At 49.9% G+C, this 25,422-nt stretch overlaps 2 protein-coding genes across 8 annotated transcripts in view; one reads left to right on the top strand and one right to left on the bottom strand.

Moving 5' to 3' along the window:
- Positions 1 to 6,268, top strand: Rhoc (ras homolog family member C). 2 transcript variants are annotated; one of them, XM_046458243.1, is made up of 5 exons: positions 1 to 130; positions 3,144 to 3,392; positions 4,302 to 4,422; positions 4,688 to 4,818; positions 5,671 to 6,268. In XM_046458243.1, the coding sequence occupies exons 2-5, from the start codon at positions 3,237 to 3,239 to the stop codon at positions 5,842 to 5,844; spliced, it is 582 nt and encodes a 193-aa protein (XP_046314199.1). In that variant the 5' UTR covers positions 1 to 130; positions 3,144 to 3,236; the 3' UTR covers positions 5,845 to 6,268. The 2 variants fall into 2 exon arrangements, with proteins under 2 accessions (XP_046314199.1, XP_046314200.1); XM_046458244.2 differs by having other exon boundaries at positions 23 to 130; positions 3,235 to 3,392.
- Mov10 (Mov10 RISC complex RNA helicase) overlaps positions 5,024 to 25,422 on the bottom strand; it is a 25,875-nt gene continuing 5,476 nt past the window's right edge. For 2 of the 6 annotated variants that reach the window (XM_046458239.2, XM_046458240.2), the window contains exons 3-21: positions 17,244 to 17,447; positions 16,750 to 16,985; positions 16,292 to 16,550; positions 14,642 to 14,776; positions 13,808 to 13,976; positions 12,907 to 13,061; positions 12,465 to 12,641; positions 12,199 to 12,346; positions 11,471 to 11,629; positions 11,169 to 11,272; positions 10,930 to 11,027; positions 10,622 to 10,838; positions 9,321 to 9,438; positions 8,925 to 9,116; positions 8,639 to 8,713; positions 7,628 to 7,753; positions 7,457 to 7,545; positions 7,066 to 7,187; positions 5,024 to 6,979 (exon numbers count right to left, since the gene is read on the bottom strand). In XM_046458239.2, the coding sequence (XP_046314195.1) occupies positions 6,888 to 6,979; positions 7,066 to 7,187; positions 7,457 to 7,545; positions 7,628 to 7,753; positions 8,639 to 8,713; positions 8,925 to 9,116; positions 9,321 to 9,438; positions 10,622 to 10,838; positions 10,930 to 11,027; positions 11,169 to 11,272; positions 11,471 to 11,629; positions 12,199 to 12,346; positions 12,465 to 12,641; positions 12,907 to 13,061; positions 13,808 to 13,976; positions 14,642 to 14,776; positions 16,292 to 16,550; positions 16,750 to 16,985; positions 17,244 to 17,447 (2,875 nt within the window). In that variant the 3' untranslated portion in view covers positions 5,024 to 6,887. Of the gene's footprint in view, positions 6,980 to 7,065; positions 7,188 to 7,456; positions 7,546 to 7,627; positions 7,754 to 8,638; positions 8,714 to 8,924; positions 9,117 to 9,320; positions 9,439 to 10,621; positions 10,839 to 10,929; positions 11,028 to 11,168; positions 11,273 to 11,470; positions 11,630 to 12,198; positions 12,347 to 12,464; positions 12,642 to 12,906; positions 13,062 to 13,807; positions 13,977 to 14,641; positions 14,777 to 16,291; positions 16,551 to 16,749; positions 16,986 to 17,243; positions 17,448 to 19,133; positions 19,275 to 25,422 lie in introns of all 6 variants that reach the window. The other 4 variants (XR_006854772.2, XR_006854770.2, XR_006854771.2 and 1 more) reach the window with 4 other exon arrangements.

Genomic DNA, 25,422 nt, shown 5'->3' on the forward strand with positions numbered 1-25,422 from the left:
GGGCCGACCCTCCCCCTGCCGGGCCCGCCCTCCCCGCCGCGGCGCTGAAGGAGGGCGGGGCGGGGCCGGCCCCTCGGGTCAGTCTCAGCCTCCGGCACCGGCCGCGCAGCTGGAAGCGGCGGAGCGGAAGGTACGGGGGTCCGGGCAGGGGGAGAAGGGCGTCCCGGGAACTCGTTCCCGGGAGAACACTTTCCTCCTCTCCACTCGCCGGGAGCTCGGGCGGGGCCGGCGAGGGGGCTGGGGCCAGAGTGCGGGCCGCGGTCCCTCCCCTTGGACGCGGCGTCCGGGCTGCGCTGGGGTCCGGCCTGCTCGGCTCCTCCCCGGACTGCAGCGAGGGGCCCCCGGAGCGGCCTGGCAGGGCTCTCTCCTGCCGAGGTCCTGATCCGAGCCCTTTCCCTTCCCTCCCGGCTTCCCCGAGCCTCCCCCGCGGAACAAGGGGGCGGCCTTGATCTCCCTCCGCGAGGGAACCCAGCCCGGACGCCCTGGCTAGCCCCAGGCTGGACGGCCCAGCGCGGACCTGGCCTGGGGTGCTGGGGATGGGCTGGGAGTTCTCCCAGGCCCGGACGGTGGAATGGCGGGAATAAGGGCGCGGTGTGACCCTTGGGGGCTGCCACTGCTCGGCGGAGGTTGGACGCCGCCCTCGACAGCCCTTGCAACCTCCCTGGGGCATGGGGTAGCGAAGACCGGGAAGGATCCAGCCCGTGTGTGTTCGTGTGTTCGTTCATGCGAGTGTGTGAAGGAATCTACCCTCCACACTCCGCAGCCAGGCTAAAGATTTATCTTAGGGGTGTCGGCTGGGGAGCCCGGGGCACAGAGTTCTCTCAGTTCTGGCTTTAAAGTTGAGGAAGAGGTGTCACCTGAAGAGTGAGTCTTTCCCAAACTTCAGGGGAAGTGAGCCGGGTAGGAGGCCACTGGATCTTGGGGAAAATCAAGAGAATGAGCGAGGAGAGGGCTACGTATCCACATATCTTGTCTCAGGGGAGGCGCCAGAAGTTCCAGGCTCCGTTCCAGCTCCACTTCAGTCTCTGCGTGGGGTTTGGTTGCCCCTTTTAGGGTCAGTGGGGCAGTTCCTCTGGGGCTGCCTCTCACAGGGAGCTGTTGTCCGTGCCATCTTGGCCTTGGGCCTTGTGTCCTGGCCTGGCCTGGGCTGCTTGCTCTTCTGGCCCAACCAGAGCCTGGAGGGAAAGTCTTCTGAGCTGGGGGTTCCAGGTCACTTAATTCATGTCCTTGTCCTGGAGTTCTGGCCTCTGCCTCCCACCATCTGGTGCCAGTTGCCTGGTAGATCCGTAGTGATTGCTCTCCATCCGCACTGCCCGGGTTGGAGTTACCCCAGCCCCTGTTTACACAGCTGAATGAGTTGAACTAATGGGAGTAGGTGCGGGAGTTGGAAGAAATCCTAGTGTCAGTCACCTGGGTAGACTTCAAGGAACCCCTGTTTGGAAGGGATGTGTTGGCAGGGCACATCTTCCCTGTCATTTGGGGTATCAGGAAGAGCCCCTTTGTGATCTGGAGAGTGGCTCCTATAAATTCTCAGTGACTCATGTCCTCTTCCCCCACATCCCAGTTTTCTGAATGTGTAAGTGAGGAGAGGGAGGGGCCGCCTAGCATCCCACTGTTGAAGAGAAACAGCCTGGGGCTGGAGTATTCTGCTTCCTAAAAAGCAGACCCAGGCTATAGAGCGAGGTGGTGGAATGCAGGGACTAGAAGAGCTCAGCCCAGCATGACAGGATGTGGGACTGAGGAAAAACTAGGTTTGAGGCGGAGATCAGGTTACCTAGCATACCCTGTGCTCCCTGCCTAGTTGGTGCAGGGACTGGTCCTCATTTGTCATTTCATTTGGGGCTCCTCCCAGCCCAGGCTCTAGCTCCCTCCCTCTTCCCAACAGCCTAGATTTCATTTCAGCTCCAGAGCCCACCCTCTCTTTCTCCCTGACTGCAGGCCTGGGAATCTAGCTGGGTGGAGTTTGGCTCCCCTGGGGGGGGGGGGGAGGAGGAAGTGAGGGGAGCTGTGAAGGTGTGGTGAACTGCAGGTGTGATGAACTGCTCGTTCATGTGTGTTGGTGACGAGGGACACATGCTAACCCTGGGAAGCTGACTCCTTGCCCTGAGTCACAGGGAGGGGTGGGCAGGGCATAAAAGTGAGCTGGACAGAGGGAGGAAGGGGCTGTTCCAGAGTGGGTGGAGGTGATTCCCTAGTGGATTATTCTGTCGCTCTGCTGTGGTGGATGCGTGACTCCCTACAGTGTAGTCATTGTCCCCTACTGGGGGCTGAGTAACCTAGTGTTGCCACCAGGCCCAGGAGGAAGGGGGGAGGAAGGCAGGCTGCCCGAATGTGAGCTGTGGGCACTGCCTGGACTGAGCCTCCTTTGTGTGACTCCGGGCTTTGGGGACCGGGTGGGGTGGGTCAGAGAAGCTGCTGGCTGCTGCCACTGTCCTCTGTCTGGGTTTTCCTCCTCCTGCTCTCCTTTCCACCTCTGAGGTGACATGTAGAAAGGCAGAGACTCTGGAGACATACAGCCCTGCTTTGAGTGCTGTCCTTGACACTCTGATTATCTAACCCTCAGTGAGATTCCTTGTTGGTCAAAATGGGAAGTGCACCATTCACCTAACAAGCCACTGGAACCTGAGGGAAATAATTACCCAACAAAGAGAGGGCACCTGGGGGCTTTATAAATATTCCTTCTCTTACCTATCAGCCACCCAGTAAGTGGTTCTACTAGTCTCTGGTTTTGTAGAGGGACTCCTTGTTTGTGACTAGGCAGGCGTGACTCAAGCCGAGGGACAATCTGTTCTAGATTACACCTTAGCAATTATTAAACCTTAAATGTATCAAAATCTTGTTACAAATGAAATCTGTCTCATGACTCCAATATGCAAAGCAGATAAAAGCTGGCTTTTCTGGAGGCATCCCTGAACACACCTTGCTGAGTGTTTCCCCTCCGTTGAGTGGATAACGTTGAAAGTCATGTTTTCTGGTTCCCAAGTGGGTTCTTCCACCTCCCACTGCTATATTTTAACCCATTGGAGAAGACCTGTCCCTGCCCCAGAAATTAGGACTCTTAAACTCTGTTTCCTACAGGATTGGTGCTTGGCAAGAATGTGCTGAAGCAAGCCCCCTTTTCTGTTTTCTCTTCCTTTGCCCAGGTTTGTGGGGAGGTTCTGGAGGCCACAGAGCAGTTTTTGGACTACTAGTATTTTTCCCAAATCCCTACTGCCTCTTGTTTGCCAACCCCAGCCATGGCTGCAATCAGAAAGAAGCTGGTGATTGTGGGGGATGGTGCCTGTGGAAAGACCTGCCTCCTCATCGTCTTCAGCAAGGATCAGTTTCCAGAGGTCTACGTCCCTACTGTCTTTGAGAACTATATTGCAGACATTGAGGTGGATGGCAAGCAGGTAAGGCCAAGAGCCCTTTCCTATCCTGCCTTGGAACCCTGCCCCTGGTCATGCATAGTGTGTCCTTCCTTACCACCCACTCACGTCTTTGTTTTATTTTCCTGTGGGAACAAGTAAAATTTGAGAAATGAAACTGCACTTTTAGAAAACCTGGATATAGTCACGTGTGGTGGTACATGCCCATCACGCCAGCTTACTCAGGAGGCTGAAGCAGGAAGAACGATCACAAATTTGAGGTCAGTGTGGGCAACTTATCCAGACCCTATCTAAAATAAATAGGGCTGGAGTGTGGCTTATTGGTAGAGTACTTGCCTAGCATGCGTGAGGTTCTGAGTTAATCCCCAGTACCCCAAAGAAAATCTGGATATGTCCTCTGGTTCTGTCACATACTCGCTTTGTAATCAGGGCCAAGTCCCTTTGCTTCTGGGTCTAAACTCCCCACCACCACAAAATGGTGATGATGGCACGACTTACCCCAAAGGAGTGTGAGAATTAAAGTGGTATTCACCATAGCAATTCATTTGAGATCACAAAAGTCAAACACATTTTAGTGATTTTTGTGGAAGAGGGGTTACTAGGGGTTGAACCCAGCAGCACTTTGCCACCGAACTATATCCCCAGCCCTTTTTATTTTTTTAAACAAATTGAGACAGCGTCTTGTTAAGTTGCCCAGGCTGGCCTTGAACTTGGCGATTCTTCTGCCTCAGCCTCCCACATTGCTGGTTTATAGGTATGTACCAGTACACCCAGTTTACATCTTAGAACTGTTAAGAAAAACTCATCCGAGTTTGTTGTGACTGTGATTAATACGGTGCCTGGCATACAGCAGGACCAGTGGTTTGAGAGGATCTCTGGGTAGCAGGTTGGGGCCCTTGGGGTCAGCTACGCATTGCATTGCCCGTTTGTCAGGTGGAGCTGGCTTTGTGGGACACAGCAGGACAGGAAGACTATGATCGTCTGCGGCCTCTCTCCTATCCGGACACAGATGTCATCCTCATGTGCTTCTCCATTGACAGCCCCGACAGCCTGGGTGAGGACTTTGGAGAGAGGGGGTGGAGACCCTTTGGAGTCAGCCATCTTCAGAGGCTGTGGGGATGGAGTCTCAAGGGCCACTCAGGCCCTGCTGGCTCCTTTGTTGTGGCATCTCCGGTGCTTGGAAGGGCTTAGGGGAGGATATGCTACAAGGGATGGGGTTTTGAGGTATGAAGGAGACCATCAGCCTCAGACCACTAAGGGAAGGAAGACCAGGGCTCACATGCCTAAGCCGAGGTACCTGTTGGGACATGTCTGTGCAGAAAACATTCCTGAGAAGTGGACCCCGGAGGTGAAGCACTTCTGCCCCAACGTGCCCATCATCCTAGTGGGGAATAAGAAGGACTTGAGGCAAGATGAGCATACCAGGAGAGAGCTGGCCAAGATGAAGCAGGTGGGTGGGGCTGCCTGGTGGGGAGCCCTGGGGAGGAAGGTGCCCTCTGAGGGGTGGCAGGCTAGCGCAGAAAGGAGCTGTCTCTTCAGCCGACTTTCCTGTGTTAAGCAGTCATAGTGATATCTACCTCCTCCTCTCCCATGTGTGTGCCCTGCTAAGAACCAGAAGGAACCTCAGTATCAAATCAGATGATCAGAGAATGAAGTGACTTGTCCAAGGTCACTTGGCATTTTCATTTATTCCAGTTTATTATTCTGTCTTTGGAATTGGGGCTACTAAGATGAATAAGGAAGTCCTTGTCCTCAGGGAGGCAGCTTATGTTTCACTTGGGGTATGCAGACTGCGCCATCAGTGTACCTGGGGAGGAAGGGCATCATCAATGGCTGAAGAAAGGCTTAGGGGGCGAGGGAGCTGGCTTATTCAGGGTCTTACTAAGCGGCCCACTGACCAGAGGAACAGTTTATTACAGGAAGCTGCCAGGGTATGGAATAGAGACCTATCTTGAGAGGATAATTATATAAGGCAAGGTTTTAAACTGGGGACAGCAGGCAGAGGATGGGTTGGAGAAAAGGGAGGATGGAGAAGGGAGGTCAGTTAGGAGGTAGCCGACACATTCAGGCAAAACGTGGGTACCATAGGGTCAGCGACTAGGTGGGAGAGGAGGGGCTAGTCTGGGGACAACTTTGAATGTAAACATGAGGCTTAGATCCCTGCCTGGGGCAGCCGGGGCCTGGATGCTTTGTGGGCCCAGGGCTGGAGGAGGTGTTTGTTATAGTTACTATACTTATGGCTGATGTGGTGAGAGGTGCACCTAGCCACCAGCTTCCTCTGCCTTATCTTCTGTCTTCTCAGGAACCCGTCCGATCTGAGGAAGGCCGGGATATGGCAAATCGTATCAGTGCCTTTGGCTACCTTGAGTGCTCCGCCAAAACCAAGGAGGGAGTGCGGGAGGTTTTCGAGATGGCCACTCGAGCTGGCCTCCAGGTCCGCAAGAATAAGCGCCGGAGGGGCTGTCCCATTCTCTGAGATCCCCAGGGCTCCTGATGCCCCTTTCCTTCACAGGGGCTTAGGGGTCACCCACCTGCCCTTGAGCTCCACCCTTAGGACTCCATGCTGAAGGCTCCTTTTTTCCAGTTCCCTCTTGCCCAGGACTGCATCGTTTCCTAGCCCCCAGAGTGGTGGCAGGCCTGCCCTCCCTCCGTGTCCTCTGGGAGCTGGGCCTGTGCCCTGCCCTTCTCAAGCAGTCCCTCTCCCTGCTGCCTTGGTCCAGGCGTAGGGCTCTTGCTCCCTTTGGCCCTCCCCAGAGGATGGTCACACACCAGCACTTTATATACTTCTGGCTCAGAGGAGCATTTCTAGGGTAGGTGGATTGGGGTTTCTCCTTTGGGCAGGGGCCTTGTCTCTGACTGCACTTGGTGGGGGGCATGAATAAAGGCCACAGGTTCCAACACGTGTGTGGCAGCTTCCTGTTTCCTTTGTCTGGTTCCTATCTTGGCTACCAGCCCAGAGTCCCATCTCTCTCTTCATTTCCAAGTTGCTTGCCAGACTGGCCCCCTCTTGGCAAAGGCAGGACTAGGGTGGAAGGGTGGAGTCTTAGAGCAGAGATGAGGTCATGCCTGGCTCAGCCGGGGAGGCGGGTGAGGGGCGTGGTCTCTAGCCTGGACTAAACTTAGAAACCGGTGGGTGGCTTCCCTGCCCACTGAGTTTCCTCCCCTGGACATGGAGGCTGTGAGGAGATGTGGCCCTGGACAGGGTGTGACAGTCTCACCCTCTTGCAGGTCAGCTTGGGGACACAGGAAGCTGGGGCCAAGCTGAGGAGACACGGATCAAGAGGCTTTTGCATAGAACAAGATTTTGTTTTCAGAGTTTTTCTTCCTCCCCCTTCCCCCATTGTTAGCAGCTTGATGTGTCATTCTCCCCAGCAGGGGAAGGGGTGGAATGGCTTGGTTGTAAACACCCTCCCCCAGCCTTCCTGTCCCTTAGAGGGGCAGCTCAGCTGGGTTCTGGTTCAGGGTTGGGTGCAGCGGGCTAAGGCTTGGCTTGGTGTGAGAAGGCAGGCAGCTGTGTCTTCAGAGCTCATTCCTCCACTCGGGCTCCACTTGCAGGGACAGGCCCCCTTCACTCTCCCGCTCCTGGGGGAGGCAGTCGTGACCATGGGGCCCTAGAAAGAAAAGGAGGTATGCTTTGTCTTCTTTACCTTCTCTTCCACCACTGTCCCCTGCCTGGCCCACCCTGGCCCAGCCATACCTGAGGTAGAGGGGCTGAGCTTGCTCAGATCTTGAAGTAAGTTCTGTCCGTTCTGTAGGTCCAGTTTGGCAGGAAAGGGACACCCTGTATACCCTCCGTTTTCTTTACAGAACTCCAGGAATCTGTGGGGTACAGAGGTATTGGCACACAGAGCTGTGCAGGCCTGGATGAGAGGAGTACCAGCGCAGGCTGGAGGCCAGGCCTGGGTCCTGCCACATCTGAGCCTTGGTTGCTCAAGCTCTGAATGTCAGCTCACTTACAAATAAGATGGAGGTTTTATGAAGATTAACTGATCCTGAGGATTGAGCCATAAGCAGGTACTAATGAAGATACACCTGCCTAAGCTGGGGCTTGTGGCCACCAAGAGGGATTACAGGGCGGGAATGCTCACGCTTTCCAGTCGGGGTCATGGCCCAAGAGAAGGGGGTTGCCCACTATGATGAGCAAAGCTTTGGCCCGGGTCACAGCCACGTTGAACCTCTGGAAGGAAGAAGTGGTGGGGTCATGGGAAGGAAGGGCCAGAGGAAGGAAGAATTCCTGCCACACCCACGAGCCCTCCAACCTTGGGGTTCTTAAGGAAACCCAGGTTAAAGTCCAGATCCAGCTGCACAAAGCTCTGGCTGCTTCGCACGGTGGAGATGAGGACCACGCTGCGTTCTTGGCCTTGGAATTCTTCCACAGAGCCCACCTAGAAGAGATAGAGGCAGGGCCTGAGAATAGGTGGGTTCAAGGGGAACTTAAGGGGCAACATCTGCCCCATGGCGCTTGAGCTGCAAGGAGGGTACACTGGGCAATTGTCGATCAGTGGGTGAGTGCTGCTACAGGGGACAGGAGGCATGCTCTGGAAGCACAAGCCTCAAGAGTGAAGCCAGCCCTGGGATCGGACCTGTAAAGCCATCAGAACAAAGCAAACAGTGTTGCAAAGAACACAGTAACTACAAACAGTGTTTCTGAAACTTTCCTGGAGATAATCAGCAAGTACTTGTTAAGACTATAGAACCTTGGGCCCTAACCCAGACCTCCTGATTAGAATTTTCCAAGGCAGAGGTCTCCAAATCTCAAAAGAGTAGGTTTCAGGCTTGTACCAGAGGAGCTGTAAAAAATAGTAGTGCCCTGGCTCTGCCCCCAGATAGCAGTGTTAATTGGCTGGGAGGGGCCCTGGCAGTATTAAAAGCCCTCCAGGTGATTTTTCTCTGTATTCAGAGCTTCAAATCACCATCTCAGAGCAAGTGGTAAGCTACTGAGGGTGGAGATGAGGCAACAATATCACATGACAGGCGGGGGTAGGCTGTGGCATTTGGACTTCATTCTGAGGGCAAAGACCTCAAACCTGCCCTGATCACAGTGACGTGGGAGCTTGTTAAACATGCAGGCTTCCTGATCCCATGCCAGAACTATAAGCTGGGGCTTTGAGGAGCAAGAGGCTGGGGAGAAAGCCAGTTCTGTCCCAAGGCAGTGGAGGTGGGACAGGGACATGGGCCGGACTGAAGCAGTGGCACAGGAACTGAGGTCTCTGATTTGGGAAAAAGAGCGGTACAAAGAAGGTGAGAGTGAATGTGGAGTAGTGTGTCACCTTCAGGTCCTTTATGTCATCCAGTCCCCGAAGCTCCCTGTCAAGTTTGGTGATGCAATAACGGATTTTTTCCACCTGGAGGGAAGGGAAAGGCATCTTTCTCTTATGCAGTCACCTCAATTCAAGAGGAACCAGGCAGGAAGGAGGCCAGGGAGCTGGGGAGCAAAGAGGGAGGAGGCAGCTGACCTCTGCACTCTTCTGAGATACAGGGCCAGCAGAGGCCAGGGCTGTTCGAGAGGTATCACCTGGGGGAGGACCCATCCTTGGTGGGAACTGAGGGCCTGACCTGCTTCCGGTATGGCGAGATGACTCCAACGCTTCGTGGGCTCAGGCGGGCTTTCCCCTTCTTAGAGGAAGGGGCCAGGAGCAGCTTCAGGTAGGAGGTCACCGTGGCAGCCTCTTCAGGGTTGAAGAAGGATGGGCTATTGCCCTCACGCTCATCTTTGCCCATCACACCATGAAAGATGATGGGAAATCCCTGGTCACAGGGTCAGAAGAAACCCTCAGCTGGACTTCCCTGCTTCCCTTCCCTCCCACTCCAAAACCCTTGCAGGGAATAAGGAAGTTCAGGCCAAGGTGACAACTGGAGGGACCCCTGTGTCCAGTCTGAGCCTCTTCCTACCTTCAGTAAACAGTCAAGATATGGGGGTGGGGGCCTGAGCCCTGCTCTGTCCAGCCTCACCTGTTGAGGCAGACCCTCCCAGCGGCAGAAGCGCTCTCGATCCACCACATCTGCACAGGCCTGCAGCTCTCCATCATAGTAGAGTTGGTTGGGAATGTCCAGGATGGTGGGATGGGACCTGGGAGGCAGGAGGGAAGGAGAGCTAGACCAAGGCCTGGATTACTTTTGTCCTGCCCTGGGGGGACCCAGCTTTACAGGCTTTAGGCCCACACATGACTGTCTTGCTTCCTGCATGCTCTCCTGCCAGGCATTGCACACCACATGAAGCAGAACTTGTGGGTCCATAGGGATCCAGTGACCAGTGAAATTATTATTATTATTTTTCCAAATTACTTTTAAAAACTAAGATTTGCTAGGCATGGTGGTGCATGCCTATAATCCCAGCGGCCTGGGAGGCAGAGGCAGGAGGATGACCAGTTCAAAGCCAGCCTCAGCAAAAAGCAAGGCACTTAAGCAACTCAGTGAGACCCTGTCTCTAAAAAATACAAAACACGCCTGGAGATGTGGCTCAGTGGTCACGTGCCCAGTTCAATCCCTGGCACACCCCACCCCTCAAAAAAAAAAAAAAAAAGAAATTAGGGACTCAGCTTTCAATTTTGCCCAGGAAGGGCAGTACAAAAACAATGTATCACTTCCTATCACCTTTATTTGAGATAATACGTTAAATCCAAAAATAAAAGAAGTAACGACACAATAACATTTCCTTTCTGCAACTGTCCTATCTGGTACTCATCCAAGCATTTTTAATGTCTAAACTTATTCAGTAAAAGAAGTATATAAACAGGGTGTGGTTCTGTGTGCTTGTAGGTCCAGCTAGCTATTCAGGAGGCCGAGGCAGGAGGACTGCCTGAGGCCAGCCTGGGCAACAAAGAGACTCTTAAAAAAACAAAACAAAACAGGGCTGGGAATGTAACTCAGTGGTAGAATTTTTGCCTAGCAGTGTGAGAGCCTGGGTTCAATCCCCACCACTGCAAAACAAACAACCCTGCCTAGCCCTCTAATTTGAATGATAATATGTTTATGAAAAACTATTCATTTTCTCATTTCTCCTTGGATTGCCTGGAAATGCCATCTGAGACAGTTATCAGGCACATCCTGGTGTCTGACCACCCCCACATCTAGATAATCTCACTAGTCCAGAATGAAACCTCCTAAAGGAGGCCTCCGACCTTCCAGTCTAGAGTCCTTTCTGTATCACAGAGGCGCTGAGCACCAGGAATGCAGACCAGAGCCTCCTGCTGGGGCGCAGAGGGTGTGAAGGCAGGGGCTAGCAGCGGAGGGAGATGAGGGTGTGGGGATACCTGTAGTTGCGTAGCAGCTTGGTTATGAACTGAGGGTCATAGCCATCGGGACCCTTCTTGTACAGGGCATTGTAGGTGAGCAGCCGTTCCAGCAGCGAGTACCCCAGCCCATACTTCTGTGTCAGTGGGGAGCGCAGCACAGGTCCCAGCTGTCGCGGGTCTCCAGCCAGCACCAGCTGCCCTCCTGGATTGCCTGTTTCCTTAACTTCCATCAGTCCTAGAAGGCAAGGGTGGTATGAGGAGAAAGGTAAGTGGTGGGACCTCCCCATGCAGGGTGGTGCACCTGCAGCCCACCCTGAGCCCCTCACCTGCTATGGCCACCAGACTCTCAGGTTCCATGCAGTGGCCAGCCTCGTCGATGAAGATGTGTGTGAAGTGATCGATGGGAAACTGGGCCGACACCAACCTGGGAGGTGTCAGGCCAGGCAGGGTCATCCCCAGGCACCCAACTGAATGCTCACCCAATCTGGTCCCTCACCTCACCCACTGAGAACCCTTCCCCATCTTCCCAGCCCACTACCCTTTTATTTACACACACAGTCCCCACCTGCTGGCCGTGATGAGAGTGGTAATTAAGACGCGGTATTCCTGCAGTTCCTTCTTGGCAGGAAACACATACTCCCCCTTTTTCGCATCCCAGTTACAGTAGGGCTGTGGATTGGGAAGCAACACGAGGCATCAGCTTGGCTCTACCCATGCCCACCCTCACTCTGGCATTGGGCCACTTTATAGACAAGGAAACTGAGGCCCAGGGAGGGTTCTCACCCACCCAAGTCTCCCTAGTTTTCTGGTTTGTCCTTAGAGACTCCCAGGCATCTGCCATCCCTTGACCCTCTGCACTTCCCTTACCTTAATGTCTTCAGGTACCATGCGGATGTCCCTGCTGGGGGCTAGAAGGCGGTAGATGGAGCTGGGCAGGTGGACCCGGAGCCGCTGACAGAGAAGGTCAGCACCCGAGTTGGACGGAGCGCAGGCTAGGATGTGAGCTTCGGGCAAGTGCTTCACCACCTGAGATGCGGACAGGCAGAGTGTGGGAAGCAGCTTCCCGAACTCTGGTGACTCACACTGGGGCAGTGGAGCGTCTGCCTCCCACAGCCAAGGGAGGCAGTGATATAAAAGGCAAGTTCTATCCCGGAGCCCTGCTAGTCCAATTAGCACTTTGACGTGGGACAACAACTGCAATAAACACACAAGTCTATGAAGACCGAAATGCAAAAGGTCACTCACTCCAAGAGCCACACCTACACTCCAAGTGCCCAACCTACACAACAGTGCTCAACAGCCACACTGACTCTAGCTCCTCACCTTTTTAAAAAAATTTTTATAGTTGTAGATGGACAGAATGCCTTTATTTTATCCATTTATTTTTATGTGATGCTAAGGATTGAACCCAGTGCCTCACCCATGCTAGGCAAGTGCTCTGCCACTGAGCTACAGCCCCAGCCCTCCCCACCTCCTTTTGATGGCTGCTGAGAAGCAAGAACTTTCAGGGAGCTGAAGGAAATCAGAATTTGGGGATAACCACTCCATCTGGGAGAGTCAAGGATATAGGTCCCAGGTTTATACTCAAGCCTCACCTGCTTAATGGCCTCCACTAATGTGACAGTCTTGCCAGTGCCTGGAGGCCCAAAGATGATGTAGGGGGCTGGACGTGTGGTGCCCATAACAATGTGCTTCATGGCCTGCAGCTGCTCTGGGTTTGACTCCAGACTCCGGTCATACAGCCTGGCAGGGAGGCCGGGAATCCCAACTTCAACTTATCCAGCCTCCCAGAGGCCTCTAGGACTCCATCCCCAACCCCCACACTCCAACCAGCCCTGGAGTCCCCTGCCCTCAGTCTCACTTGAGCTTCACATCTGAGGGCAGCAGCGGGACCCCACGGGAGGCCACAGGAAAAAGCATGGGCCACAGCAGCCAGCGCCCTGTCAGTTCGAGGGCCCGATGCTGGACCCGCAGGGGCTGGCGGTTGAAGGTGAAGTTCACCTTGAAGGTCAGCCCATCCACAAATCGGCTCAGGAGGCTTTGGATAGGGAGAAAGGTAGAGGAGCTCCAGTTAGGTGGGCCAGGCAGCAAAAAGCCAGGACCTCCCTCCACCTCCCTCTGCTCCACTCCCTCTTTCCAAGGCCTCCATAAAAGCTCCCTAGGAGAGGCAGCTGCTGAGGTGGCTCAGAGTCCCCTAGAAGAAAAGCCCCTGCCCTGTGCTTGGGATCCACGCATCTTAGGAGAAAGCCTCTCTTCTCCCCTGGCCTGAGGAGAAGACTGAAGAAGGGTTCCCCAACACCCACCTCATGGAAAAGCTCAGTTTGACACGGTCCAGTTCCACCTTGTGCACGAAGCCCTTGTAGGTGATGGGGTCCTCCTGGTGTGTCTCAGAGGACAGAAGGGCAAACAGGTGGTCCCCCCGCAGCACTGAGGGGCGGCTCTCGGTCACACCGGGAACCTACAGGGTGTGAACGTAAGCAAGCTTCTGTCCCAAGGATGGTCACTGAAGGACCCAACCCCCAGGCTCTCCAGACCTCTGAGGGACGAAAACTGAGGCTCTGGCCTTCTAACCCAAGACTCGGAGAGCTGCGTTTTCCCTGTTCCCCTTCCTCTCCCACCAGACAGGAGTTGTGGCGAGAGGAAGGAGACAACCTTCCCAAGCTGCTCACAGGTGCAGAACTCCAGGGTGCTAGCTTGGGGCCTGGCAGCCGCTTCCCACTCTACTCAGCTGCCCTCTCACCAGCTCAGTTCTACTCTGCCTTTAAAATCTTGTTAAATCTCATCTCCTGCAGTCATCTTGCCCTGATCATCCTTGTTCTCTCTTCCCACCTGCATTTGTGTGCAGAAATTCATTCTCGTGGGTAATTCTGGTCTAAGGTGCACACATTCAAAATCTGTGAGCTAGAAAGGGCCCTAAGAATTATCCAGTCCAGCTCTATGTTTTTTAGATAAGGGACCTATGGCTCAGAGAAAGCAAGGATCTTGCCCAAGGTCACACAGCCAATAGTAGCAAAGTCTAGATTAAAACCCCAATGTCCTACTCTGACACCATTTTGGGCAAAGGATGCCCACCCTACCCCTTGCTGACCCCTCTGGGACAGGAACCATTTCATCCTTCTTCTAGATTTGCCCTGTATTTAGGAATGGCCTATAGAGGTTGGCTGACTTGAGGCCGCCCTCCCTGCACCTGATCTGAGCCCCAACCTCCAGTGTGAGCAGCCTGGGGTTCTGGTCCACGGGGTCCCAGGTCATGGGCACCGATTCCAGGTCATAGTGCCGGATGTCGTGCTCCATCTGCAGCTCCTCCAGGTGCAGCAGCAGTCGGAGTTTCACCTCATAGTTCCTCCACTTCAGGGCTGTCTCCAGCTGGGCCCTGGCAGTGATGGTTGGTGGATGAAGTGGGAAGGGCAGGAAAGGGACAGGTCAAGCACTCCCATGACCAGGAGCATCTACCCTCTCCCATTCGAAGCTCTGCAACTAGGAGCACACCAGGAAGCACAGAAGACCAGAAGGACAGAGAAATGGATGGGGTCAGAGGCCTTGAAGAAGGGAGCCCCAACTCTTGCTTCCTCCGATGTCCTTGCCCCAACCTCAGACCTGACTTGAGTATCCACGGTAGATCTTATGGCGGAAACCTTCTCCCCCAGATCCTCCTTCCATGACTCACACCCTAACCTCATTCAAATGTCATTCTCTGTTCAAATGTCACCTCCTCAAAGAGGCCAGGACTGACTGCTCTCTGTAAAACATCACCAATTCATCCCCTTGTCCTGCTTTGGTTTTACTTTTGCATTGAGTTCTTCAAAGCACTCACCACAATATGGAATGTACAAGATAAATGTTTTAAAAGAAATGATCAGTGCTCACTGTTCCCCACCAGAACGGGCAAGGCCCATCTGGAACAGCACCTGGCAAGTGGGCATGCTCAACGAGGGTGAACGAATAGAGCCTGGGAGGCCGGACAGACATCCAGAGCAACAGGCAGAGGCCAGCAGGGGGAGAGAAGGCGGGAGTGGGGTGCAGAGGGGAGGCACTTACTTGATCTCAGCAATCTCCTTTGGGGCAGTGAAGATACTTGTTCCCTGAAGAAGGATGGGGAGCAGCTGCCTGAGGCGTGGGGGTGGGTAGTAGGTCCCCAGTGCCATACTTAGCTTCAAGTCATAGCCTTTAGCGCTGCAAAAGTGGGGGAAAAGCTGTCATAAACATTGAACTTGTCACCTTCAAGACTCTGGGAATGCCCCTCCGTGGAGGATGCACAGGGACCTCTGTGATGCCATTGCCAAAGGGTGGTTGGCAGCCTCTGCCCAAGGACATGAAGCTCACTAGCTTATGGGGCTGCTCGGTCCAAGGCTGGACCATTTTTGGAAAGCCCAATACTTGGAATATTTAAAAAATATTATTTATAATACATTTTCATTATTAAAGAAGAATCTGGCAAAAAATTATAATAAATAACATTTTTACCATCCTGGGACAGCCAATGTTAATTTTGGGGGGTATGCAGGCTTCCAGTTTAATTTATATTATGTGTGTGTATATATATATATATAGTTTTTGTTTTGGGGTACCAGAAATTGAACCCAGCGGCACTTTACCACTCAGCCACATCCCCAGCCATCCCTTTTTAATTTTGGTTTTGAGACAGGGTCTCAGTAAGTTGCTTAGGGCCTCACAAAGTTGCTGAGGCTGGCTTCAAACTTGTAATTCTTCTGCCTCAGTCTCCTAAATCACTGGGATTATAGGCATGTGCCACTGCACCTGGCACCTATATATTGTTAACAAAAAGTGAACAATGATCTAACTGTGAAGGTCCTATTACACAGTATTTTGTAACTAGCTAGCTATGTCAAAAAGATGTTTACACACGAGTCCACTCGCCACGTGACATGTCCAGTATAGGGAAATTTATGGAGACAGATATAAAGTGAGTGGCTGCTAAGGGCTGAGCAGGTGGGTGAGTGATAAAAGGGTGGTAGCTAAAGGGTATTGGATCTCTTCTTTGGTGTAATAAAATGTTCTAAAACTGACTGTAACGATGGTTGCACATATCTGTGAACATACTAAAAAAAAAAATAACTGACCTGTATGATATGTGAATTATTTCAGTAAAGCTGTTTTAAAAAAGAGAGATCTGGGTGCATTGGTGCATGCCAATAATCCCAGCACCTCAGGAAGCTGAGACAGAAGGATCAGAAGTTCAAGGCCAGTCTCAGCAACTTAGCGAGACCCTGTCTCAAAAAGGACTGGGGCTATAGCTCAGTGGTAAAGTGTCCCTGATTTCAATTCCCAGTACCACCCATATACATATATTTTTTAATTTAAAAAGAGAGAGGGGGCTGGGTAGAACATGGGCTTTGCATGCATGGTTTTGATCCCCAATGCTATGAGAGAGAGAGAGAGAGAGAGAGAGAGAGAGAGAGAGAGAGAGGTGTGACGGTCTATAATGGGCTGCCTGATAATTCATTACACAGTGAAAATACTTCTTAAAAAAATGTTTTCATACTGTCCTTGGACATGCTACTCTCCTGCAATTTGCTTCCTAGGCAGAAAAAGTTTCTGAGCCCAGAGGAGGCAATAACCTACAGCAGTAAAGGGGCCCCTGGATCCCAGCTCTGGGCTTTTCCCAAGGGCCCACACTGTTGTGATCAGGACATGCCAAGCCCAGACAGGCCTGGAGGGAGGGCTTACAGGTCAGGTCTCTCTCCTTCCTCTATCCGGCTGGTCAACACAGGGTTTCCAGTGATCCGGGTGCGCTTGAAGGGAGTGGTGGGCTTCAATTGTGCAGCCAGAGGGCTGTGGGCGACGGCAGCCAAGAAGCGGGCAATGTAGAAAGTGCCAGCTCCTTCTGACCCCGACTCCCCAGGTCCCAGCAGCTCCCAGAGCACCGTGGCTGGGAAGTAGCCCACAAAGCTGGTCTTACAGTGCACATGCAGCTCATAGCATTCACCTGCAGGGAGAAGGCTGAGTGAATGGGAGTGGGGAGGGAAGGCAGGGACCCTCCCACCAACATGCTGACCCAGACACTCCCCCAAGCGGCCCCATCCCAAGAGGAGACCACTGGACAGCCATAGTGTGTGCTCCAAAGCTGCAGCCCTGCTAGGACAAGCCCTGCCCAACAGAGTTCTTCCCTTTGGAAAGCTACTCACCGGGGCCTAGCGGGCAGGGCAGCTCCTGGTCACCATAGTAGAAGGCAAACTGGGGTGTCCGGCAGAGTGGGAAGAGGTGAGTGAGGGTAACAGGTTTGTTTCCTCCGTTCCGGAGCCTCAGGGTCAGCACCTCCTTGCGGTTCAAATCCAGGCGGATAAGGAGCTGCCCATCTCGTGCTTCATGGGGCCCCTGGACTTCCACGTCCACCCCATGCTTCCCGTGAAGATACTCAGCCCTGGGGAGAGTGGGAGTCAAGGGTGGGGGCCAGGAAAGGAGCGGCCTGGACTGGGGGATGCCCTGGGGAGAGTGCCAGGCGTGTTCCCACCCGCAGCCAAGCCCCCCACCTGCTTCCCCCAGTCCTTAAGGAAGGGGCCTCCCCACCACCTGAGCAAACTACTCTTTTCTTGGCTAGACAGCCCCTTCCCCCATGCCCTGAGCACTCCTCACAAGCAAGTGTGTGTGCACGAACAAACACACACACACGGACACACACCTGTCATAAAAGATCTTGGCTAGCAGTGACTTGTGGTGCTTGCTGATATCTGAGCTCAGCTTCATTCTCCTCTTTTCTGGGAGCCGCGAGTCAGTCCAGCGGTCCAGTTTGAAGAACCTGACCCGAGTCTTGGTGACGTAGGCCAGATTTGCAATCTTCATTCCATACAGCATGGAGGAGAAGCCAGGGGCGGGGGTCCCAAAGCTGCCAGAAGCAGAGGAGACTGGGAAGTGAGGGGAAGGCAGGGCCAGGGGACGGGTGGTGGTGGGGGAGGGTGGGGCAAGGGCCTCTGAGGGTCACTCTGTCCTGGACACACCAGCTCTGCCGCAGAGCAGGCTGGGGCTCAGGGACAGAGAGATTCAGGCTGGGGACAGGAGAAATTTTTAATGTCTTCAGGCAAGGCAATGGGACTTCCCAAGGCAAAATAAAACTGGTTTAAATAGCACGTTGTAGATTATGCACTTCTGAGGAGAAAACCCCACCCTGGGCTGTTGATTGGGAGGACTTAGTGAAGAGACAGAAAGAAACAGACTTTTTTTGGAGGGTGGGGGTGGGGAGCGAACTTTGGGACAGGGAAAAAACCCCAAACAACAACAACAACAAAACCAGTGGAAAGAGTTAAGGCCAATGGGGAGCCAAATAAGTTGATTGAGAGGAGTAGATATGGGGTCCTGCCTGTGGGTGAGAGAGGGGATGAGAGAGAGTAGAGATGTCCAGAGTGTGGGCAGGGTGGTTGATGAGACAGCAGTTTCAACCGGAAGTCAAAGGGTGCAGGTGGGACCCAAGCAGGAAGGAAAAGGGTCCTTCTCCAGAGATCAGATAGCTTTGTGCCTAGAGAGGTGAAGACAGGGAAAACTGGTCAGCAGGACAATGACCTCGAGGTTCAGCGCCTGGAATTCAGTTTAGTCAACTCAACAAGCACTTACAGAGGTCTGTTAGGTGCCAGGCACTGTGCTAGATGCTGGGGGTTCCAAGATGCAAGAGGCCCAAACCCTGCCTTGAGAAGCACTCAGACTGAATCCAGAGATTCCAGTGTGTGACCGCAGTGCAGCCTCTGAGGCTCCCAGGGCAGCCTAGGGGAGGAGACAGGTCTCCCAAAGATGAATGGGCACAGTGAGTCAAGGTGAGGGGTGTGACCTCACTACCTGGGCCGTTACTGCATCTCTGGGAGCCTCACTTCCCTCCATTATGAAATGGGAATAGCAAGGCTTGCTTCTTTTAAAGGTTGGTGTGAGCCTCACCCAAGATAGTAGCATTGCGGCAAGCCACTTAGCCCAGCACCTGGCACATAGGAGACCTCAGTAACAGTGAGTGATGATTAGTATCACATACAGTTTGGTTGCACTAAAGTGAGAAGTGCGAGGGGAGTGGCAGGAGGCAGCAGAGGTAGGCAGGGACCAGATCAAGCATTTTTGACCCTGAATGCCAGCAGTCCTTCACTCCCCTTTTCTGGCACCCCCAGGAGCCCAAGGACACTCCCACATGTGGCGTACTTGATGGACACGTTCAAGATCCAGGCGACTGACACCCTTCCTTGATATTTGTAGGGATGGAGAGCAAATCTTCATTCCTAAGAATTATGGTAATCCCTATTAACTCTTGAAGCTAAATCAGCATGGTCACTTTCTAGGGCATATGATAAGATTGCTGATGGCTAGGAACAGTTCCCTGGTGCCCCCTGCCTGTAACTCTGCCCCTCTCCTTCACCCCAGGCAAACGAGAGCAGTATCATTCAGAAAACTTTGAATTGGCTATAATTTGTTTTAAAAAGATAATCATTTGAAAGCATAATGGAAAATGATCAATAAATGTTAGCTACTATTATTAGTATTTGTATTAGTAGTAACAGTAGTACTAATAGTGGCAGTAGTAGGAGTAGTAACAACTTACTTTCGGCCCTTGTCAGAGGCTACCCTGCGGTTACAGAACCACTGCAGTTGGTGGGTTTTAAGCAGGGGAGTGGCAAGATCATATTTGCATTTCAGATCACTCTGGCATCAGGATTGGAGGATGGATTTGCTGGAGGCAAGACTGTAGGCAGGGAGACCAGTTAGAAGGAGGCCATTGCAATTGTCTGGTTAAAAGAACAAAGGCCTGAACAAGGTAGTGATAGGAACAGAAGAGGGGGCCAGATCCATCAGATTTAGAATGTCAATTAGCAGAATTTGGTAACTACCAGGAGGGAGAATAGAGGCTGGGAAGAGGAAGGAGTCTAGGATACCCAGATCAATGGCTTGGCTTTGGGAAACATCCCTGAGACAGGAGGCAAAGACAGTAGGAGGAGGTGGTGGAGGAACGGACCAGGACATTTGGATTTGGACATGCTGGGTTTGAGATTCCTCTGGTCCAAAGGCAGCTCTGCCTCCATGAGTCAGAAACTGAGAATTCAGGCCAAAGTCAGGGTCAGTGCCTAATGTTAGGGAGTCCTCAGGTGGTACTTATGACCCAGGAAGTGTTCGGGATCTTCCCAGGAAGGAAGGGAAAACAGAAGAAACCCTCAAGAGAGGCAGGAGAATCAGGAAATTTCTCAAAATCAGGTGTCAGGTCCAAATGAGGGGTTCAGTAATAAAAGGACTGGAATCTAGAGACCATCAGGAACTTTACCCAGGGGTCCTGAGTCTTTTAATCACCAGGTTCATGGGTTGGGGCACAAACTAAAATGCTTACAAAAGCCAGGTATCTTAACACCCATAGCCCCAACCCACAGCGTCTGCAGTCCCATTTCTGAATCATTCCTGTAGGAATGACTATATGTCTCTCATAACTGTGGTGTAAGAGAACAATAGTGCAGGCACTTTGAAATGTGGCTTTGGGCTCCTCGGTCAGTGCTGGGAGAAAAGGGGGCTTTGTGGGACTGAACAAAATGGGAAGAGCATGCCCACCCTACAGGGGACAACTGCTCCCCACCCCCAGCCACCATGAGGCCAGCAGAGGACAGAGGCCCAAGATGATCTGATCTTCTGGCTTTTGGGAGAAGACAAAATTGAAATTTTAATGTGAAATCTATTTTTGGAAACTTCTGCATGGGCACAGAGGTGTACAGAACTCATCTTTGCAACTTCTACTATCGATGTGAGCCCTTAAATACTTTTCAAATAATTTTCTGTTACTCCTACTCAAATTAATTTATCCCTGGTATAAAGTGATAGCCATTATTATTATTTTTTTAAATCACAAACTTAATATTATTGTTTTCTTTTTTTTTTTTTTTTGGGGGGGGGGCGTTTACCAAGAAGGCTTAACCACTAAACCATATCCCTAGCCCTTTTTATTTTGAGACAAGTTCTCACTAAATTGCTTAGGGCCTCACTAAGTTGCTGGCTTTGAACTTGTGGCCTTCCTGCCTCAGCCTCTTGAGCTGCTGAGATTACAGGCGAATCTGTTGAAACCCCCACACTTTGTGTTACATACATCTAGTCACCTAGATTTCTAGGGATAACTTTCTAGCCAAGACTGAAAACCTTGGTTTTTAAATTTATTAAAAAATACACATTTTTAGCCAGACACTAAAGTTCAATCCCTACTACCCTCCAAACAAACAAACATTTTTTACTATTAAAAAATATTTTGTATGGCAAGAAGTAGGATAAAAAGGGGCTAAGGGTGTAGCTCAGTGGTAGAGCACTTGCCTAGTGCACAAGAGTCTGGGTTCCATCTCCAGCAATGAAAAGAAAATGTAATATAAACAAATTCAACAGATAAACACCAAAAAGTACTTGAAATGCAGTTGACAAAGGGTTAAGTTTAGTTTACAAACTGACAAGATGAGCAATTCCATAGAAAAATCGAATATTTAATTTGAAGAACAAATCTAGGTGACCAAAAGAGTATGAATATGCCCCAATTATAGAGAAATGAAAATAAAAATAAAATAAAAATGAGATCTTGTTTTATTCCTATTAGGCTGATAAAAAAAGAAAAACAGTTCTAATATTGATTGCTATTATGGTTTATGGAAAAGTGAACTGATACATTGCTGGTAGAAATGTAAAGTATTATGAGCTTTTTTGGGGGCAGTACTATGGAAACATTTATGATCAATGAAAATACAGGGATCCTAGCCACGCATGCGCAGCACCCATAGTCCCAGTTACTCCTAACCTTGAGGGAAGAAGATCACTGAAGCCCAAGGGTTTGAGGGCACCCCAGGTAAATAAAATAAAATACAGGTATCCATTAAAAAACTAGATTAAAGACAAAGCAAAAACAAAAAACACAGGTATTCTTAAGACCCAGAACCCATTCCTAGGAAAGTATCCCATGGAAAGAAAAATATCAATGGGTAAGACCACATGCACAGGGATACTGAAGTCATTCACATTTATTTTCACAACTGGAAATGAAACAAATGTCCATCAATGTAATGATGGCTGACTAACCTGTAAACACTCACTCTGCGGAATATTATGCAGTCATTATAAAGAATGCATCAGAACCAGTCACACAGCTAAAACTTTAAAGGACGTCAACAGCAAACACTGACAAGGCAACTGGGACTCCCACTGCACTGTTGGTTGGCATGCCAAATGGTACAATCACTTTGGAGAAAGATATGATGGTTTATGATGGTTTCCTGAAAACTAAACATATACCTACCCTGTATGACTCATTAATTCTGCTCCTACATCTATCTCCAAAAGAAATTATAATTTATGTCCACAAAACAATTTTATTTGTTCAAGATGTTCATAGCAGCTTGATTCAAAATAACCTCAAAAAAAAAAAAAGGCAGAAATTGGAACAGATACACAATACAAAACTCATTTATATTCATTCAATGGAACTCAGTGAGAAAAGGAACTACTGCTACACACATCATGGTGAATCTCAAAAATATTACCCTTAGGGGCTGGGGTTGTGCCTTAGCCCTAGAGCGCTTGCCTCTCACATGTAAGGCACGGGGTTCTAACCTCAGCACCACATAAAATAAATAAATAAAGATATTGTGTTCATCTACAACTAAAATAAATAAATAAATAAAACAAACCACCTGGTGATTCAGACAGTGAAATTGGATAACAACAAAAAAATATTATGCTGAGTGCAAGATGCCTTATACAAAAGAGTACAAAGTATAAGATTCTATTATATGAAGTTCCCTAGTGGGAAAAATCAGAGCAAGGGTTGCCTCTGGGTGGGTAAAAGTGAAGACTGACTAGGAAAGGATACGAGGGACCTTCTGGGGTGACCAGATGCTCTGCATCTCCACCTGGAGGATTTAAGTGTTACATTCTATGAGTTTGCAAACTCTGTCCACTTCGCTGAATGTAAATTTTACTAAAAAGAAAAAAGGTAGCTCAGTGGTAGAGTACTTGTATAGCATGCCTGTGGCCTTGCCTTTGAACCCCAGCACTACAATTTAAAATAAAAAAGAAGAACCCTGATGGGCATGATGGTGCACACCGGTAATCCCCGAGGCTCAGGAAGCTGAGGCAGAAGGATCCCAAGTTCAAGGCCAGCCTGGGCAACTCAACAAGACCCTAAGCAACTTAGCCAGAGCCTCTGGGTTCAATCCCAAAACCAAAAAAAAAAAAAAAAAAAAAGAGGGGCGGGGAAGCAGGGAGGGAACCATAATAAAATTTGAACTCTCAATGATAATCATGCCTATGTGTTAAGGGGAAAATTACAGTTATAAATTACTTAGAAATGCATCATGAAAGACTAAGATAGAGGGATAGATTGATAAGCAGACATGTAAAATGCTAATTAAAAGTGAGGCTTGTGCCTATAACCCTGTAGCCCCAGCTACTAGGAGACTGAGGCAGAAAGATTGCAAGTTCAAGTCTGCCTAGGCAATTTAGTGAGACCCTGCTTCAAAATAAAATTTTTAAAAAGGGCTGAGGATGTAGCGTAGTGGTAGAATACACACGTGCAAGGCTCTGGGTTCAATCCCCAGTACCAGGAAAAAAAGAGAGAGAAGAAAAGCAAAGTGAGATGCTGAAAATATGCATCACATAATCCCTTTTTATTCTATCTTATTTATTTATTTGGTAGTGCTGGGACCATACCCAGACCTGCATACTGGGCAAGCACTCTACCCCAGAGCCACAACCCCAACCCTATAATCCCTTTTTAATAAAAACAACGACCAAAAAAAAAAAAAAATACCCTGGTTGATACTACCTGAGTGTAGAGTAGAATGTGGAAATGGAAATGGGATGTAAGATGCTGAGAGGCCCACAATAAAAAGCATATATGAGGATTATAGGTGTAAAATAAGTATGAATGCATAAAGAGAAAAATGAAAGGTCAGTCACCAAAAGTGTTAAAACAACACATTTAAACAGGACAAATGCCTAAGATAAAATGATAAAGGCCTTCATCCCCTCACTGCCAACTGCTTGCTTAACTGAGAGGTAAATCAAACAAATTTCATTTTTTGTATACATATATAAACAGATTTTTTACACACACACACACACACACAATAAGATTATACATCTACTATACTATTCTGCAGAAGACTTCCACCACAATGGTGCCCTTCCATGACCACGCCCTTTAGAGGCTCTTGGTTCTTTTGAACAGCTGCAGAGGAGAGCAGGATATAAATGCATGTGATGTGTTTATCTCTGCAGTAATACACAGTTAAGCTGCCTCTAATTTTTGGATTTTCAAAACGTTACAATCATTATCCTTGCACAAAAATCCTTGTACTTACAGGCAAATATAACCGACAAATTCCTTGAAGTATAACTCCTGAGTCAAAGAGACTTTACAATTCAGATAATAAGTTCTACCAAGATGCCCTCTAAACAGGTTTTACAAATTTCTGTTCTAACAAGAGTTTGAGAATGCCCTTTTCCAAGTCCCTAATCCAGAAATTTTCAATTTTTAAAATTTTGTACATTCTGATAACAAAAATTGGTAGCTTAAGTCTGTATTTCTCTGTCACTAATATAGTCAATGATCTTTCCTTCTGCCTATCAGTCATTTGTATTTCTTTTGCAAACTGCCTGCTCATATCCTTTGCTCATTTTTTTTTTTTTTTGAGGACTTCTTGACTGTTCTCTTTACCTCTGGCTTCGCATCCCTTCTCTGACCCATCATCTAAATAGGCAGGATCATCAAACACAAATCCAATCATTTCTTTTCCCAATTCACAACTCCACACTCTACAAAATTAAACCTAACCTTTTTTTTTTTGGACTGGGAATTGAACTCAGGGGCATTCAACCACTGAGCCATATCCCCAGCCCTATTTTGTATTTGACTTAGAGACAGGGTCTCACTGAGTTGCTTAGCACCTCACTGTTGCTGAGGCTGGCTTTGAACTCCAGATTCTCCTGCCTCAGCTTCCTGAGCTGCCCTTTCATAAGGCACACTCAGATCTTCCATGGTAACAACGGTAAACAAATACAACATCCTCCTCCTCCTCATGAACAGAAAACTTTTTTTTTTGGGTCCTGGAGATTGAACCCAGGGACACTTTACCAAGCACCTACATTCCCAATCCTTTCGTATTTTGAGACAGAGTTTCACTAAGTTGCCCTGGCCGGCCTCCAGGCTGATCCTTCTGCTTCAGCCTCCCGAGCGGCTAGGATTATAGGTGCACACCACTGTGACCAGCAACAGAAAACTTTATTGAGGTCTTACTGTATGTTGTTCTAAGTACCTGTATGCATTACCTCCTTTTCTTCTTTCATCTTCATGTTTTGTTTTTCTCCATTATCTCATTTAATCTTCACAATGTTCCTTTGAAGTAGCAACTATCATCACTCAATTTTAAAGAGGAAGAAATTGAGGTACAGACTCTTATACCCTGTCAGGCCTCTAGTCAACCCACCCTTAGTGGTACTTCAGCTGTTCTCAGCAACTTGGATCATTGTGCACCTCTGCAGAATTTCCTGCCCTTGTGGACATCCTTAGTCTTCCTTGTTCTGTCCTTGGCCCCTACAGTTTGTTGCTTGAACGATGACTGATCTTTTTAGACCCAGTTCAGAAAAGGCCAAAAGCTACAGGAATGGTTATTTCAGAATGTAATATCAGATTTGGAAGTGAAAATAAATGGATATCCAGTTGCATGTTTTACAAACTCCGAGTTGCTTCCTTCATTAATGTTCAAGACCAGGATTTTTTCTTATCCTGGGGATGAAACCACAGAGCACTTTACCACTGAGGTACATCCTCATCTCTTCTTATTGAGAAAGGGTCTGGCTAAGTTGCTTAGGACCTCACT

Source organism: Marmota monax, unplaced genomic scaffold (assembly GCF_021218885.2).
Source record: "Marmota monax isolate L192 unplaced genomic scaffold, Marmota_monax_Labrador192_F-V1.1 WCK01_AAM20220418_F8-fsc00087, whole genome shotgun sequence".
Classification (NCBI taxonomy): domain Eukaryota; kingdom Metazoa; phylum Chordata; class Mammalia; order Rodentia; family Sciuridae; genus Marmota; species Marmota monax.